Source organism: Helicoverpa armigera, chromosome 1 (assembly GCF_030705265.1).
Source record: "Helicoverpa armigera isolate CAAS_96S chromosome 1, ASM3070526v1, whole genome shotgun sequence".
In the NCBI taxonomy this organism is placed as follows: domain Eukaryota; kingdom Metazoa; phylum Arthropoda; class Insecta; order Lepidoptera; family Noctuidae; genus Helicoverpa; species Helicoverpa armigera.
Window position 1 is genome coordinate 16,039,058 of NC_087120.1, and position 11,858 is coordinate 16,050,915.

The 11,858-nt window shown below is 37.0% G+C and overlaps 2 protein-coding genes across 2 annotated transcripts; one reads left to right on the top strand and one right to left on the bottom strand.

Moving 5' to 3' along the window:
- Positions 1-349: 349 nt before the first annotated feature.
- LOC135117667 (zinc finger protein 26-like) lies at positions 350-2,822 on the bottom strand. Its single transcript, XM_064037309.1, has 4 exons — positions 2,705-2,822; positions 2,000-2,173; positions 1,591-1,817; positions 350-1,331 (listed from the first exon to the last, which is right to left on the bottom strand). Exons 1-4 carry the CDS (start codon positions 2,768-2,770, stop codon positions 494-496), a joined length of 1,305 nt encoding a protein of 434 aa, XP_063893379.1. The 5' UTR covers positions 2,771-2,822; the 3' UTR covers positions 350-493.
- Positions 2,823-3,538: 716 nt separating this feature from the next.
- On the top strand, positions 3,539-7,338 carry LOC110372468 (ubiquitin-conjugating enzyme E2 G2). The gene is made up of 5 exons (XM_064036320.1): positions 3,539-3,711; positions 4,973-5,054; positions 5,562-5,680; positions 6,294-6,434; positions 7,058-7,338. Exons 1-5 carry the CDS (start codon positions 3,669-3,671, stop codon positions 7,177-7,179), a joined length of 507 nt encoding a protein of 168 aa, XP_063892390.1. The 5' UTR covers positions 3,539-3,668; the 3' UTR covers positions 7,180-7,338.
- The last annotated feature ends 4,520 nt before the right edge of the window (positions 7,339-11,858 follow it).

Genomic DNA, 11,858 nt, shown 5'->3' on the forward strand with positions numbered 1-11,858 from the left:
GTTGGTTATTGCTTTGATGAACCTAACTTTTTGTTATATTTTTTATCAGTAGTCTACCTACTTATTTTGTAATTTTAGTACTTAAATAATTTTTAATTGGCCCAATTCAAAATAATTAAAAAAAAAACACGCACACACTTAGCTTATCAAAAGCAGCAATGTTTTTCATTGCCGTCTTTGTACCTAGTAGTTCATCGAGATTTAATATATTATGTAAAACGTACGTTAGTCTTCAAGGTATCATTTATAGACCAATGCAGCCTGAAAATAAAGGTAATTTGATTAGATTTTTGATAGTGTCCAGAAATGAAAAAATATTCCTTATTTAATTGATTTATTTATCATGCAATCTTAAACCGTAATTAAGTAACTGAATCTAATTAAAAGTTAACAAGCTAATAATAATATGAAACGATGAATACAATATACAATGCTTGGTGCCTATTTCATACACATATTCATCACATAGGCTAGTAAAAAAACTAAATCAAAGTCACATCGAAAGTACATTTTCAGGAACGACTTGCGCTTGGTAAGAGAAAGGATTTTGACTGGACGCCGAGCCCACCGCTAGCTCAGTAGCATAATACAAAGTGTCGCCATCTTGCACTCGCTGCAAGTTAGCCAAGTCCAGGAAATCCATCTGGGCATCTTGGCCCTCGCCTTGCACAAAATTTGCCATAACGAGAGAATTCTCGGCAACATGCGAACGCATATGGAAATTCAAGTGACTGCTTTGTTTGAACCTCCGACCACACACGGTACACTCGAATGGCTGTATGTTTGTGTGAGTCCGCATATGCTGACGAAGGTGCACCGACTGGGAGAAGCACTTGCTGCAAATGACGCATTTGAACGGTTTCACTTTAGTGTGTGTGCGCAGGTGCTGGTCCAGCCCTGCCTTCTGAGTGAACGCCTTGGGGCAGTAGGTGCACACAAACGGACGGACCCCGGTGTGCATCCTCATGTGCTGCTGCAGCCCGCCCTGCTGAGTGAACCGCTTGGCACAGATGGAGCACTGGTGCGGCTTCATCTTCGCGTGCACGATACGGTTGTGCTCATCGTATTCATTGCTATTCAGAAATATTTGATTACAAATGCGACAAGAGAAGGTGAACCTATTGGGAGGCTGGTATTGTGGGGCGATAGTGTCGGTGGGGTAGAAGTCCCGGTCTAGCCGTTTCTCGCACACTTGACAGCGCAGCGCGGCCTTGCGTCTTTTCGTATGCTCTTCTCGATAGTGCACTGAGTAATCACAGCAATTGAAGAAAATCTGACGACACTGCAGGTCCGGCCGCAGGGTTGAAGGGAAAGTGCAAGTAAAGGGCCCCCTGGTTGAAACAAATTAAAAAAATAAGACCCCAGGTTTGTTCAGCACGCCGTCTAGGTGTATAAAAAAAGTTTGCTAAACAATAAAGCTCAATGTTACCTACTAGTAAATAAATTAATGTTTATAATTTAACTTAGTGCAAATAACACCATATTGTATGGTAAGTTTACGAGTATCAGTTTTCGCTGGTTTCCTTATGAAAAAAGTTTTTAGTTGTAAGTTCTATTTCTGAAGTAGGTATAAAAACAAGACCTAAGTACCTCAAATCAATCGGCAGTTTTGGTTTCATCTGTGTCCTCTTGACGACACCATCGAGCCTGGACCGCTTTATCGTCTCAGCATCCAATTCGTTCCTCTCAATCTTGATGATCAAGTATGAGGTATCTTCGGTGAAGCATCGAGTCATGAAGCCGTCGCTATCAGTGGTCACGCCATCCATGTTTTTATCTAGAGGAATGAACTTGAAACCGCAGAGTCCGTTTATGTCCTGAGCGAGATTAAAGTAGATTAGTAAAATTTCCAATTATTATTTTACGGTGGGCTTCTACGTAAAATCAAGTTTCATAGATCTAAAGACTTATTTCAATTTATCGCAAGAGACAGATCGTGAGATTTTGAGATTACAGTTCACGTGTGTCATACATAGGAAAATTAAAACACTAATCTTACTTGATCACTAAAAGGGGTTGGTTTCTGCTGAAATTCTCCGTCACTTCCTGACCCTTCCTCGTCGTGTTGGGTCTTTTTATGATTTTGCAAAGCCCTCCTATTGTAAAAAGTTTTCATGCACAGCTTGCAAGTGTAGTCGGCCGCAGATTCCCCCCAAATTAGCGGATACTGTACCTGGTGGTATGATTACTTTAGTTCGCTTTGTAGATTTTATAAACTTTCAAAAAACAGCTGGTAGGTAGTTTGGAAGTTGGTGATTGCAACATCATCATTAATCGAAGAGTAAGTAAATGTCGGCCATGCGCCTGATCTGTCGCCAGTCGTGTCAGATTGCCATACTCGGGCTATGAAAATAAGAGAATAGAGAGTGCACCTGTGTCTGCGCACTGTAATATCTTATACGCAGCTGGCTGATCTCCTTAAATTAGAGCAGCCGCCGTGGGCAAGGACGCCATTATTTAATAATAATATTTTTTTACTTTTATTAGAGTTAGGTTGAACGAAAACTTCTTGATGAAATCTAACTTTTAAGTCTGAAAGCCAATCCGCTTTGAACAAGCGCTGTGATTAACGTTCGTTCCTTCTCTGTATGAGAACTTCTCATTGAGAAGCGACTTGTGAAAGGCTGATGAGGAGAAGCTGTTAATTAGATTAACTAATAGCTAAGATAATCATAATGATACTTAATGTATTTCTATTACTCACAGAAGAGCCAGGCACGATTAACAATGGTTCCGATGGTGATACATTGTCTCCCACTTTTTCCATCATTTATATTTTTGTTATAGTTGCCTGATTGTTGTATATTACAGACTTTGGTCAGTATGGTCAGGCGGAGTTCTTTTATTCAACCGGCAACCTAAAAACGTAGTATAAGTGTAAGTAGCTAAAAAGGTATAGGTAATGAGTTGGTTCGTAATATAGTGGGCAAAATACATTCTCACCTATTTTCTTAGAAAATTCTAACTTACCGTTGAATATTTTTTTAATAATCATCCCAAAATTACATGAGTTAGGGCAAAACTTACAATTAAATTAATTAAATCATAAATAAATATTTTTTTATTTGAATGACAGATTCATTTCAATTTCAAAATCACCGCTTTTCTTTTGATTTGTGAACAGATTAAATAATTTGTGCACAGGTACCTAACATTCTTGCTGACCAACTGTAATGTTTTACGTTTTATTTTAACAAAAGTGTTCCTGTGTATCAAAAAGCCACCCCTAGAAGAAGTTTCAGAAAAAAATTATTTCTCATAATCTGCTAGCCGAGTTGAATCAGTGGTTTGATTCCTATGCTGTGCACTGCACACGGTGCAATACGGCCACGTTAGTCATCAAAAAATATATTAAATTCCACCGCCTAACCACCTAAAGACAAAAATAAAATGTGTCAAATCCTGCATAAAAAATTTAAGCGCTAAAGTAGTTGTTGTTATTTTCCTTTTCCTTTCCTCGCTTTTCTCACTAGTGATAACTAAACGTGTTATCGTAGGAAAACTGTCATGCTTTATTTACCCACTTTGTGTAGCTGCAACGCGCCTATTTTCAGTAGTTGTCAGCAGTCAACGCACTTTTCTGTCATCAGCTGTGGTCATCATCAAATTTTTGGGCAAAAATTTGATTCAATGATATTATTTACATTCCCAGCTAACGAATAAAAATCATGGCTGGATCAGCGCTAAGGCGCCTCATGGCTGAATATAAACGTGAGTACGCATAAAAAGGTATTCTCAATATTTCCTTATAAAGTAAACTTTCACAATCATCTAAATAATTACATTGATAATTAGATGGAGATTGGTAAATTATAGTCGGTTATAATTACTATTGAGCATTCTTTTCTTTACTATAACTTTATTCTCTTGAGTGGGCAGATAAAATATTGGTTTAATTAAAACTAGTTCATTGCTCCTTGCAACAGAAGGTTGTTAATAATTGATGCAATAATGGTTATTTTTATCGGTATCTGAACATATGTGCATACAGGCGGTGTGACTGCAAATTATTGGCAATTCATTCTGTACACAGTACTTACCTACTATAATGTGACGATTTTTGAAGTCTCATTAGCAATCAAATTAATTAATAACAATTTTGGCCTTGATTACTTTTAATAATCATACCTGTCACACCATAGCTCATTAAATCAGTTGCATCTACTTAAAGGTTATAACACAATCTGGACTAAAGAATATCTATTCATGGTATTATTTACATCTGCCGTAAAATTTATTCTTATAAGGTATCACAAATTGAGTATCAAACCTCATCAAAATGATACATAGATAATTAAACAAAACATACCAGTATTCTGGCCATAAACAAGATACCATCATGTTTTATAAGTAAAAATATTCAAACTCAGCCAAACTAAATAAATTCTTGCATAACTTGACATTGTTTGACCCTAATAAAGGTCATTATACATTTGGTAATACAGATTGGTTTCAAGTACATACACTGTTTACCTAACTATCAACTTTAATGGGTATAACCACTACAACATCAAGTAAATACCATATTATAATCTTTTCCGCAATCCATCCTAAGGTTGTCTGGAAGAGATCGCTCTTAGCGAAGACCGCCCATTATGTCACCTACTTTAACTAGTTTAAGATCAAAAATGTAAAATTGGTGTACTTAATTAAGAATATCTATCTATCTAAATATTAAAGGCCTTTGCTCGGGGATAGGTAGCAGCATCTCTGAAGCTAAGAAATATCCCTAACTGCGCTCACCAACATGCATACCCAGCGCTGTGTGTATGAACCTACCCCTAGCTTGGAGGCCCGTGTAGTTTGTGATGAAGTAGATTCTCTCTCAACTAGAAGTAGACTTAACTCAAAAAGGTTTATTCAAATTAAAGTTGGGCCTTTTTATGGTGACACGACTATGCACGTATCACACATCAAGTCATAAAATAACAGCTATATGGAACTATGTTAAAAACGTATGTTCTCATTTCAGAGCTGACCCTAAATCCTCCAGAGGGCATAATAGCCGGTCCTATCAATGAAGAAAACTTCTTCGAGTGGGAGGCACTAATAACGTAAGTTTCAATCTATACACATAAAGCTGAATTAATTCTCTTTTTTTTTTGTCTGTTTAACTATGTAACAAAATACTTGGTATATTACTCTGTTACCATTCAAAACAGCAGTCATATTCCAATATTTTTTTATTTATTTAATATTTAATCAAAATACCTCTGACGTTGTAACTCAATCAATCGCATATCACATATTATTTGATAAACATTGTGAATGAGGTCAATCACCTTGCTAAATTATTGGCAAAGTGTTGTTTGTTTCTACTATAATTTAAAAAGAGTAACCATAGAGTTTCTTGCCCGTTCTTCTCCATAGGAAGCTACATTTGGAATGGGCAACTAGAATCAAACTTAGTTATATTTTTGACGTTCATAAGTGCTTGTAAAGGCCTAAATGAAATAAATGATTTGACTTTAACTTTGAATGGCTCCTCTATTAGTATAGGGGTTTGGTTGAGAAATAATACAAGAAAATCTTAAATATAATTTAACTTATATCTTTTGCAGTGGTCCCGAAGGAACATGCTTTGAGGGTGGAATATTTCCAGCGAAACTAGTCTTCCCCCCGGACTATCCTCTCAGCCCTCCTAAAATGCAGTTTATTTGCGAAATGTTTCATCCAAACAGTAAGTTTGTATATTTGATATTTGTAATTTTATAAAGAACATCGGTAGGTACATCTATACTAATATTATAAAGAGGAAAACTTTGTTTGGTTGTATTGGATAAACTCAAAAACGACTGGACCGATTTTAAATATTCTTTCACCATTAGAAAGCTATATTATGTGCGAGTAACATAGGCTATATTTTATCCCGGTGCGGGCAGTATTATATAAAATGCTTGAATGTACTTCACTGCTTAAAATTGAGAATTTCATTTCACAGTCAACGCTTAAACACTACCTGAAACTGCACTTGAGTATAAATTAACTATAATACTAACATATACTTAACTCTTTTAAAAAACTTAGAAGAAAACATAAAATCAGTACAAAATGACTATAAACAAATATTTTATTAGCCTTTTTAAATTATACTGTCTCATACAGTTACCGGCACGGATGTCGAGCCCTGACCTTCACCTGCGCACAAGCGATTTACTGCCTTATTGCCTTATGCGTACGGGTGCGCAAAGCGATCCCCACTCTTCCGCCGAGAGCCCGACATCCGTGCCGGTAACTGTATGTACATTGAATATGTTTTTTTTTCTAATTAAAATTTTTATTTGTATTTGCAGTCTACGCTGATGGCCGCGTATGTATATCAATTCTCCACGCGCCTGGTGATGACCCCATGGGCTATGAGAGCAGTGCCGAGCGCTGGTCCCCGGTACAAAGTGTAGAGAAAATATTACTCTCCGTTGTCAGCATGCTCGCTGGTAAGAATCAAGAATTTGTGTTATTAATTTAGAAATAGATATATAGGGTAACTGGGTTGAGCAGGTCAGATAGGCAGTCGCTCATGGCAAAACACTGGTTAGACTGGAAGCCGACCCCAGCATAGTTAGGAAAAGGCTCGGGAGATGATGATGAAATGTATTGATAGATATATCCTATTTTTTACTTCTACAAACATATAGGTTTTCATTATGTGATGTGAGTGTGTTTATTTGTTACTTATTAACTTGCAAACAGCTGAATGGATTTGGATGAAACTTGGCTATATGTTTGCTTTTATGCCAGAACAGGCATCTTTAAACGGGCTGCGGAAAGTAGTTTGTTCAACAAGTGGGTGAAACCAATGGCCTAAGCTAGTTCGCTTTGCTTATAATTAATTATATTGAAAACAATTATATTTGTATCTGAATCAAAATGTACATCTGGCTTTCCTCCTAATATGAGATATTTTCAATGAATTGTGCATTGTTCATTGCAGTGTAGCTAAATACGGAAACAGATCTATGTTTAGCAGAAACCTGAAGTTAATAAGTTAATATAATGATCTGAATGATTTTATTTATTTTAATGAGTCTTATTTTAATCAAAAACTTTGTCATTTCAGAACCTAATGACGAAAGCGGTGCTAACGTGGATGCAGCCAAAATGTGGAGAGAGGATCGTGAACAGTTTAACAAAATTGCCGAGCGACTTGTTAGGAAAACCCTGGGTTTGCCTCCGCCGTAATATCATAGCAATAGGGTCGAATTTGACCACTTTTCTGGGAGATGGTGATTTTAACTTATTGATTCTATAAGCGATGTTTAGAAATCTTATAGATAGCTTATATATACCTTTTAGCGAACCTATGGCGTTAATGTGAAATTATGCAATTCAGCCGTGATTTTACCGATAGGTATACTGGATTCGTTTTGTGGAAAATATTGAGTGTAATACGCCAAAGTATCTTAAACGGCACAGCAATAACTTTATGACTGATATTAAAGCACTGAATTACTTAATTGTATTGAATAGTGAACTTACATAATACTAATTATTGTTAACTGTTTTATCCATTCCTATTATACCTGTTATTTTCCATAAAATATCCAATGTCAATTTTATTATCCATATTATGATCGAGGGTCTTATTACATGCAGTTGTCCATTGCAATCCTTAAATCATTTGGCGTAATATTTGGTAGCTTCCAAAGCACTATAGTTGTTTTATGATAATAGATGGGGGAAAGGAGATACACGCGGCTTCCAAAATATGACAGAAAGATAAACATGGGAATATGCCATAGACAACGTTTGCTATAAGTATCTTCCTTTTTAAGTTATCCGGAGGAACAATGGACTACTGTATAAAATTATAAGCTAGTGGTACATTCATAACCATAGCGGCTCATAATATTACCTCTTCGTAGTTTCAATGATTCTTCTTCTTCTTTAGTCGGTCCCTCACTCGTTGAGGATCGTGACCCCATCTCCTACGCCGACTATTAGCTGTCGCCAGCGTTCTCTGTCCTGTGCCAGCCTGTATGCCTCCTGGAATGGTTTCTGCAGGGTCTTACTGAGCAAATCCAATAAAGTTTCAATGATTATATCGAATTTAAATCTTTTAGCAATTTTATTAGAGGAGTAGGGGAGATTCCCTAAACATGTTTTACAAATTGTATTTATTGTTTTAACAGAATCGACTTCCTATAAGACAAGGCATAAATGAATATGACTCTATTGTAAACTTTTAATAAAATAAATATTTATAATTTATTTAATACGTTTTATTGATATTTTGAAACCCAATCGAAGATCGTTGAACATTCCAAACCTGGTCCCTGGAAATGTCATAACACCTCCATGGTATAGAATTCATTTGTTTATTCCTTCTGCCAGGGCTTCTTCCTCTGGTCAATAACCAGAGTTCTCAATGAAGAAGGAACAATTATTCTTCTTCACTGACAGTGATCAATGATGCATGATGATTTTTATTTATTTTCTTACAAGCTAACTGATGACACATCCAAGAAGCTTAGTAAAAGAAATAAGAATTAATAAATTTACCACTGCAAGTGGCTATTCAGTGGCAACAAAGTTGTGACTTCTTCGTAACAAAATCAACAATTTTATCATTAGTTTAATATACATTGCTGGTTTTGACATATCCTATCTATATGGAGTCGGTAAGCGGTATTGAAACTATCCTAAGTTACCAGGACAACATGAATGAACAAGAGGTGTTTCTGCCAAACGCCAGGATTATTTGCATTGAAAGCGACATCTGATTTAAATGAGATGCACGTTTATCTTGGAGTTGGGTATCACAATGTGAATCCAAGTATCAAAAGATGGCGCTAGATATTTTTAATGTTTTTTTTTTCTTGTTGGTAGAAAACAGGCACTGTCAGATAGAGTAGGTATTACCAAAAGTAGCAATTAGGCCCAGGTTTCAACAACGACTTAATTATGGACTAGCGAACACGGCAGAATAATGCAGTTGCTTATTGCACGTAAATCAGCAAGGAAAGAAACCCGGTACAGTACATTCAATTACAAAATACTTAGGTATAATCAATCATCTAATTTAGAAAATACCTGAATACTAGAATCTCAAATACTAAGGCTGTGATTAGTTTTGTAGTTATCATGTCATTTATTTTCTGTAGTTCTTATAAAAGATTTTAGACATCAAGTATTTTAAAATTTGATTCAATTTGGCTAATGACTGTGCCTACTTTCTATGCAACTGCAGATTCCGTTGATTTGTCTTCAGAGAAACTGAAATAAAAACAATGAAGGTACCTACCTAGCTAGAAACTTGTATGTAGGTACTTACGTAGAACTTAATAAGTAAACGCCTGAAGCTTGAGAAACAACCTGTCGATGTCGTAGGAAGATAGATTGACACCGTGACATATCGGTGTTAAAAGCTTTATTCACATAGCAAGCAGGTATAGGTACTTACTTTGTCTAGAATCCGACCCCAACCCAGTTAGGATAAGGTGAGGCAAAGGATGACCTTTTCTAACCAAAACAAAGGGTAAACTTTGGGGTTCCGCACCTCAAAACTTCAAACCTGGATGTCTAATCTTATTTTGGATAGGACCTTCGTCCTGCGTGTCTGCGTAGTGATATTAGTTTTGAAGTTAGTAGCTCTTAAGAGATGGCCAAAACGTATAATGATTCAAGCAAGGCAATAGACAGGCACGTTTCAGTATCTGACTATATACAATACGAACTAGATCTACTATTCATGGCACCTACTAAAGTTGTAGTTGATTAGGGAAATTCTTAAGGTGCATTCTTAAAGTGCAGGCATACTTACCAGCTTTGCTACTCTATGAATTTCATCGCTAACTTATAGACAGAGTACCTACGGAACCTCGAATCGAGTTCGAAATGCTCTTAGCCAATTTATATCAAAGGGATTACTCCCACACATCGACAGCTCATTGACATAGACATTGTCTCCTATGGTCATTAGAAAACCACCATTTCATTTCAATAGACAGCTACTTACATTGTACCTAGGTACTACTTACCAAGACCTAGGTACATTTTATATAGGTAGGTACATAATTGTTAGGGAGAATTCTTGGGCTGTAGAAATGACTGAGGCTATTTCCGAAATATAGGTACTGGTTTATTCCAACGGATGATTTGTAACAAATTATATAATTAAACGGCGCGCGACGCGTACAATTTTCACAGCTGATCGGTAAGGTGTGTGAGCGGCCCGCGATCCTCGTACGTGGCTGCCCCCCGCGCCGCGCTGTCCCCCCTCCGATGCCATCGCCGGTGGCGCCTCCATCGACGTCGTTCCTATGTTCTAGAGGTTTCCGAACATAATTATATAAAATCATAAAATGTGAATATATCTTTTAAATCAGTACTTCAGTTCATTGAAATAAAGTAAAAAACTGCCAATTAGCAGTAATTGGATACCTACTTATGGAATATTTTCAAGTGGTCTGGCGCTCGAAAAGAGTATTATACTCCTGTTCAGAATATTATTCTATCAGAGAACGAACTATAAGTAGAGGGCCTGACATACTAATTGGAATCATTCCGTTTGTAAGACTGCCTGAGTGCCTTAAGTGCCTTTCACTCATATTTTTTTACTTAAGAATCTTTTGTTGATGTTTGTAGGCGTAGCTATTTTTAAAATATTGTTGTTATTGTTAATGTCTCAAGTCCCAATTACGTATACCTAGGTACCCCTTATCAAAATTCAAAAGCGCTTTTCTTCTTTTGGATTGCTTCACTCTCAATGTTATCTCTAAAATAATATTTTGGAAGCCATAACATATAAAATAGGTCATCAAGGCCCCGACCCTTGCTTAGCCAGCCCTCGTAGCTGAGCATTACCTACAGTTAAAACGCCCCTAAAATTATGATTCAGAGTATCCCTTTGCTGTTAGTCAGCGACGCCTTGAGCCGAGGCTCGTACTCCACAGTTAGTTTGTAAACTTTTTGACCCTGGCTGGAGGCCTTAAATTCTAGGCATCCACTGGGATTTGTCCGGTTGAGCCGTCAAAAGCTTCCTATGCTGAACTGCGAGACGCCATTCAAAAAAAAAAGGTCATCAAAATAAGTATAAACCAACATTAAGGCGGCCAACCGTCCCGCATTCTGCGGGACCGTCCCGCAATGCTTGACGAAATCCCGTTTTGAAATTATTTGTAAAATAGTCCCGCAAAACGTTGTATGCGTCCCGCATGTCCCGCATCCCTATTTTTCTACCACGCTTCTACACAACACCCACCAGGGCCCCGATTCTCCTAAGTTAATAATGTCAAAATCGAATAGAAAACGAATCGCAATATGATCGTAATAGCAGTTTTAACCATATCGGGCATTCTGCTACTAATAAAAGACCAATCGTATTCGATTGACATTTGATTGGTGTGCGATTGGTCTGCTATTTTGATGATTTTGGTCTATACGGTAGTTTGCTGTACAATCATTTTGCAATCGTAAATCATTTGCAAACAAAATGATTCATTATTGAATGACAGAAAAGGATAAAAACGTTTATTTCAAAGAAAAAATAGCGGAATGCCACATACGCTTCAATCGTAATCGAGTCGGGATTGGGTCTCAGTCGAATCGAGTCGAACGTCGAATGGCGCTTAAGTAAAATTAGGAGAATCGGGCCCCTGCGCGCACACTCAACAGTGCAGGAACACAGATTACCTATAATATAATCTCGTTCTCTTTATTTCTACTGAACTCGTGAGGCCTAATGATTTTAAAAATAAGACACTAGTGCACGCTGTGACACGATATTGATAGGTTAAATTATAGCTTCTTGCTTACGGTTTTTATTTTATCAGTTCCGTCCGATCATTTTTCAATGCCCCTTTCACGAAAGGTTAAGTCCCGCATTCAGTTTTCGGAAAGTTGGCCGCCTTAACCAACAT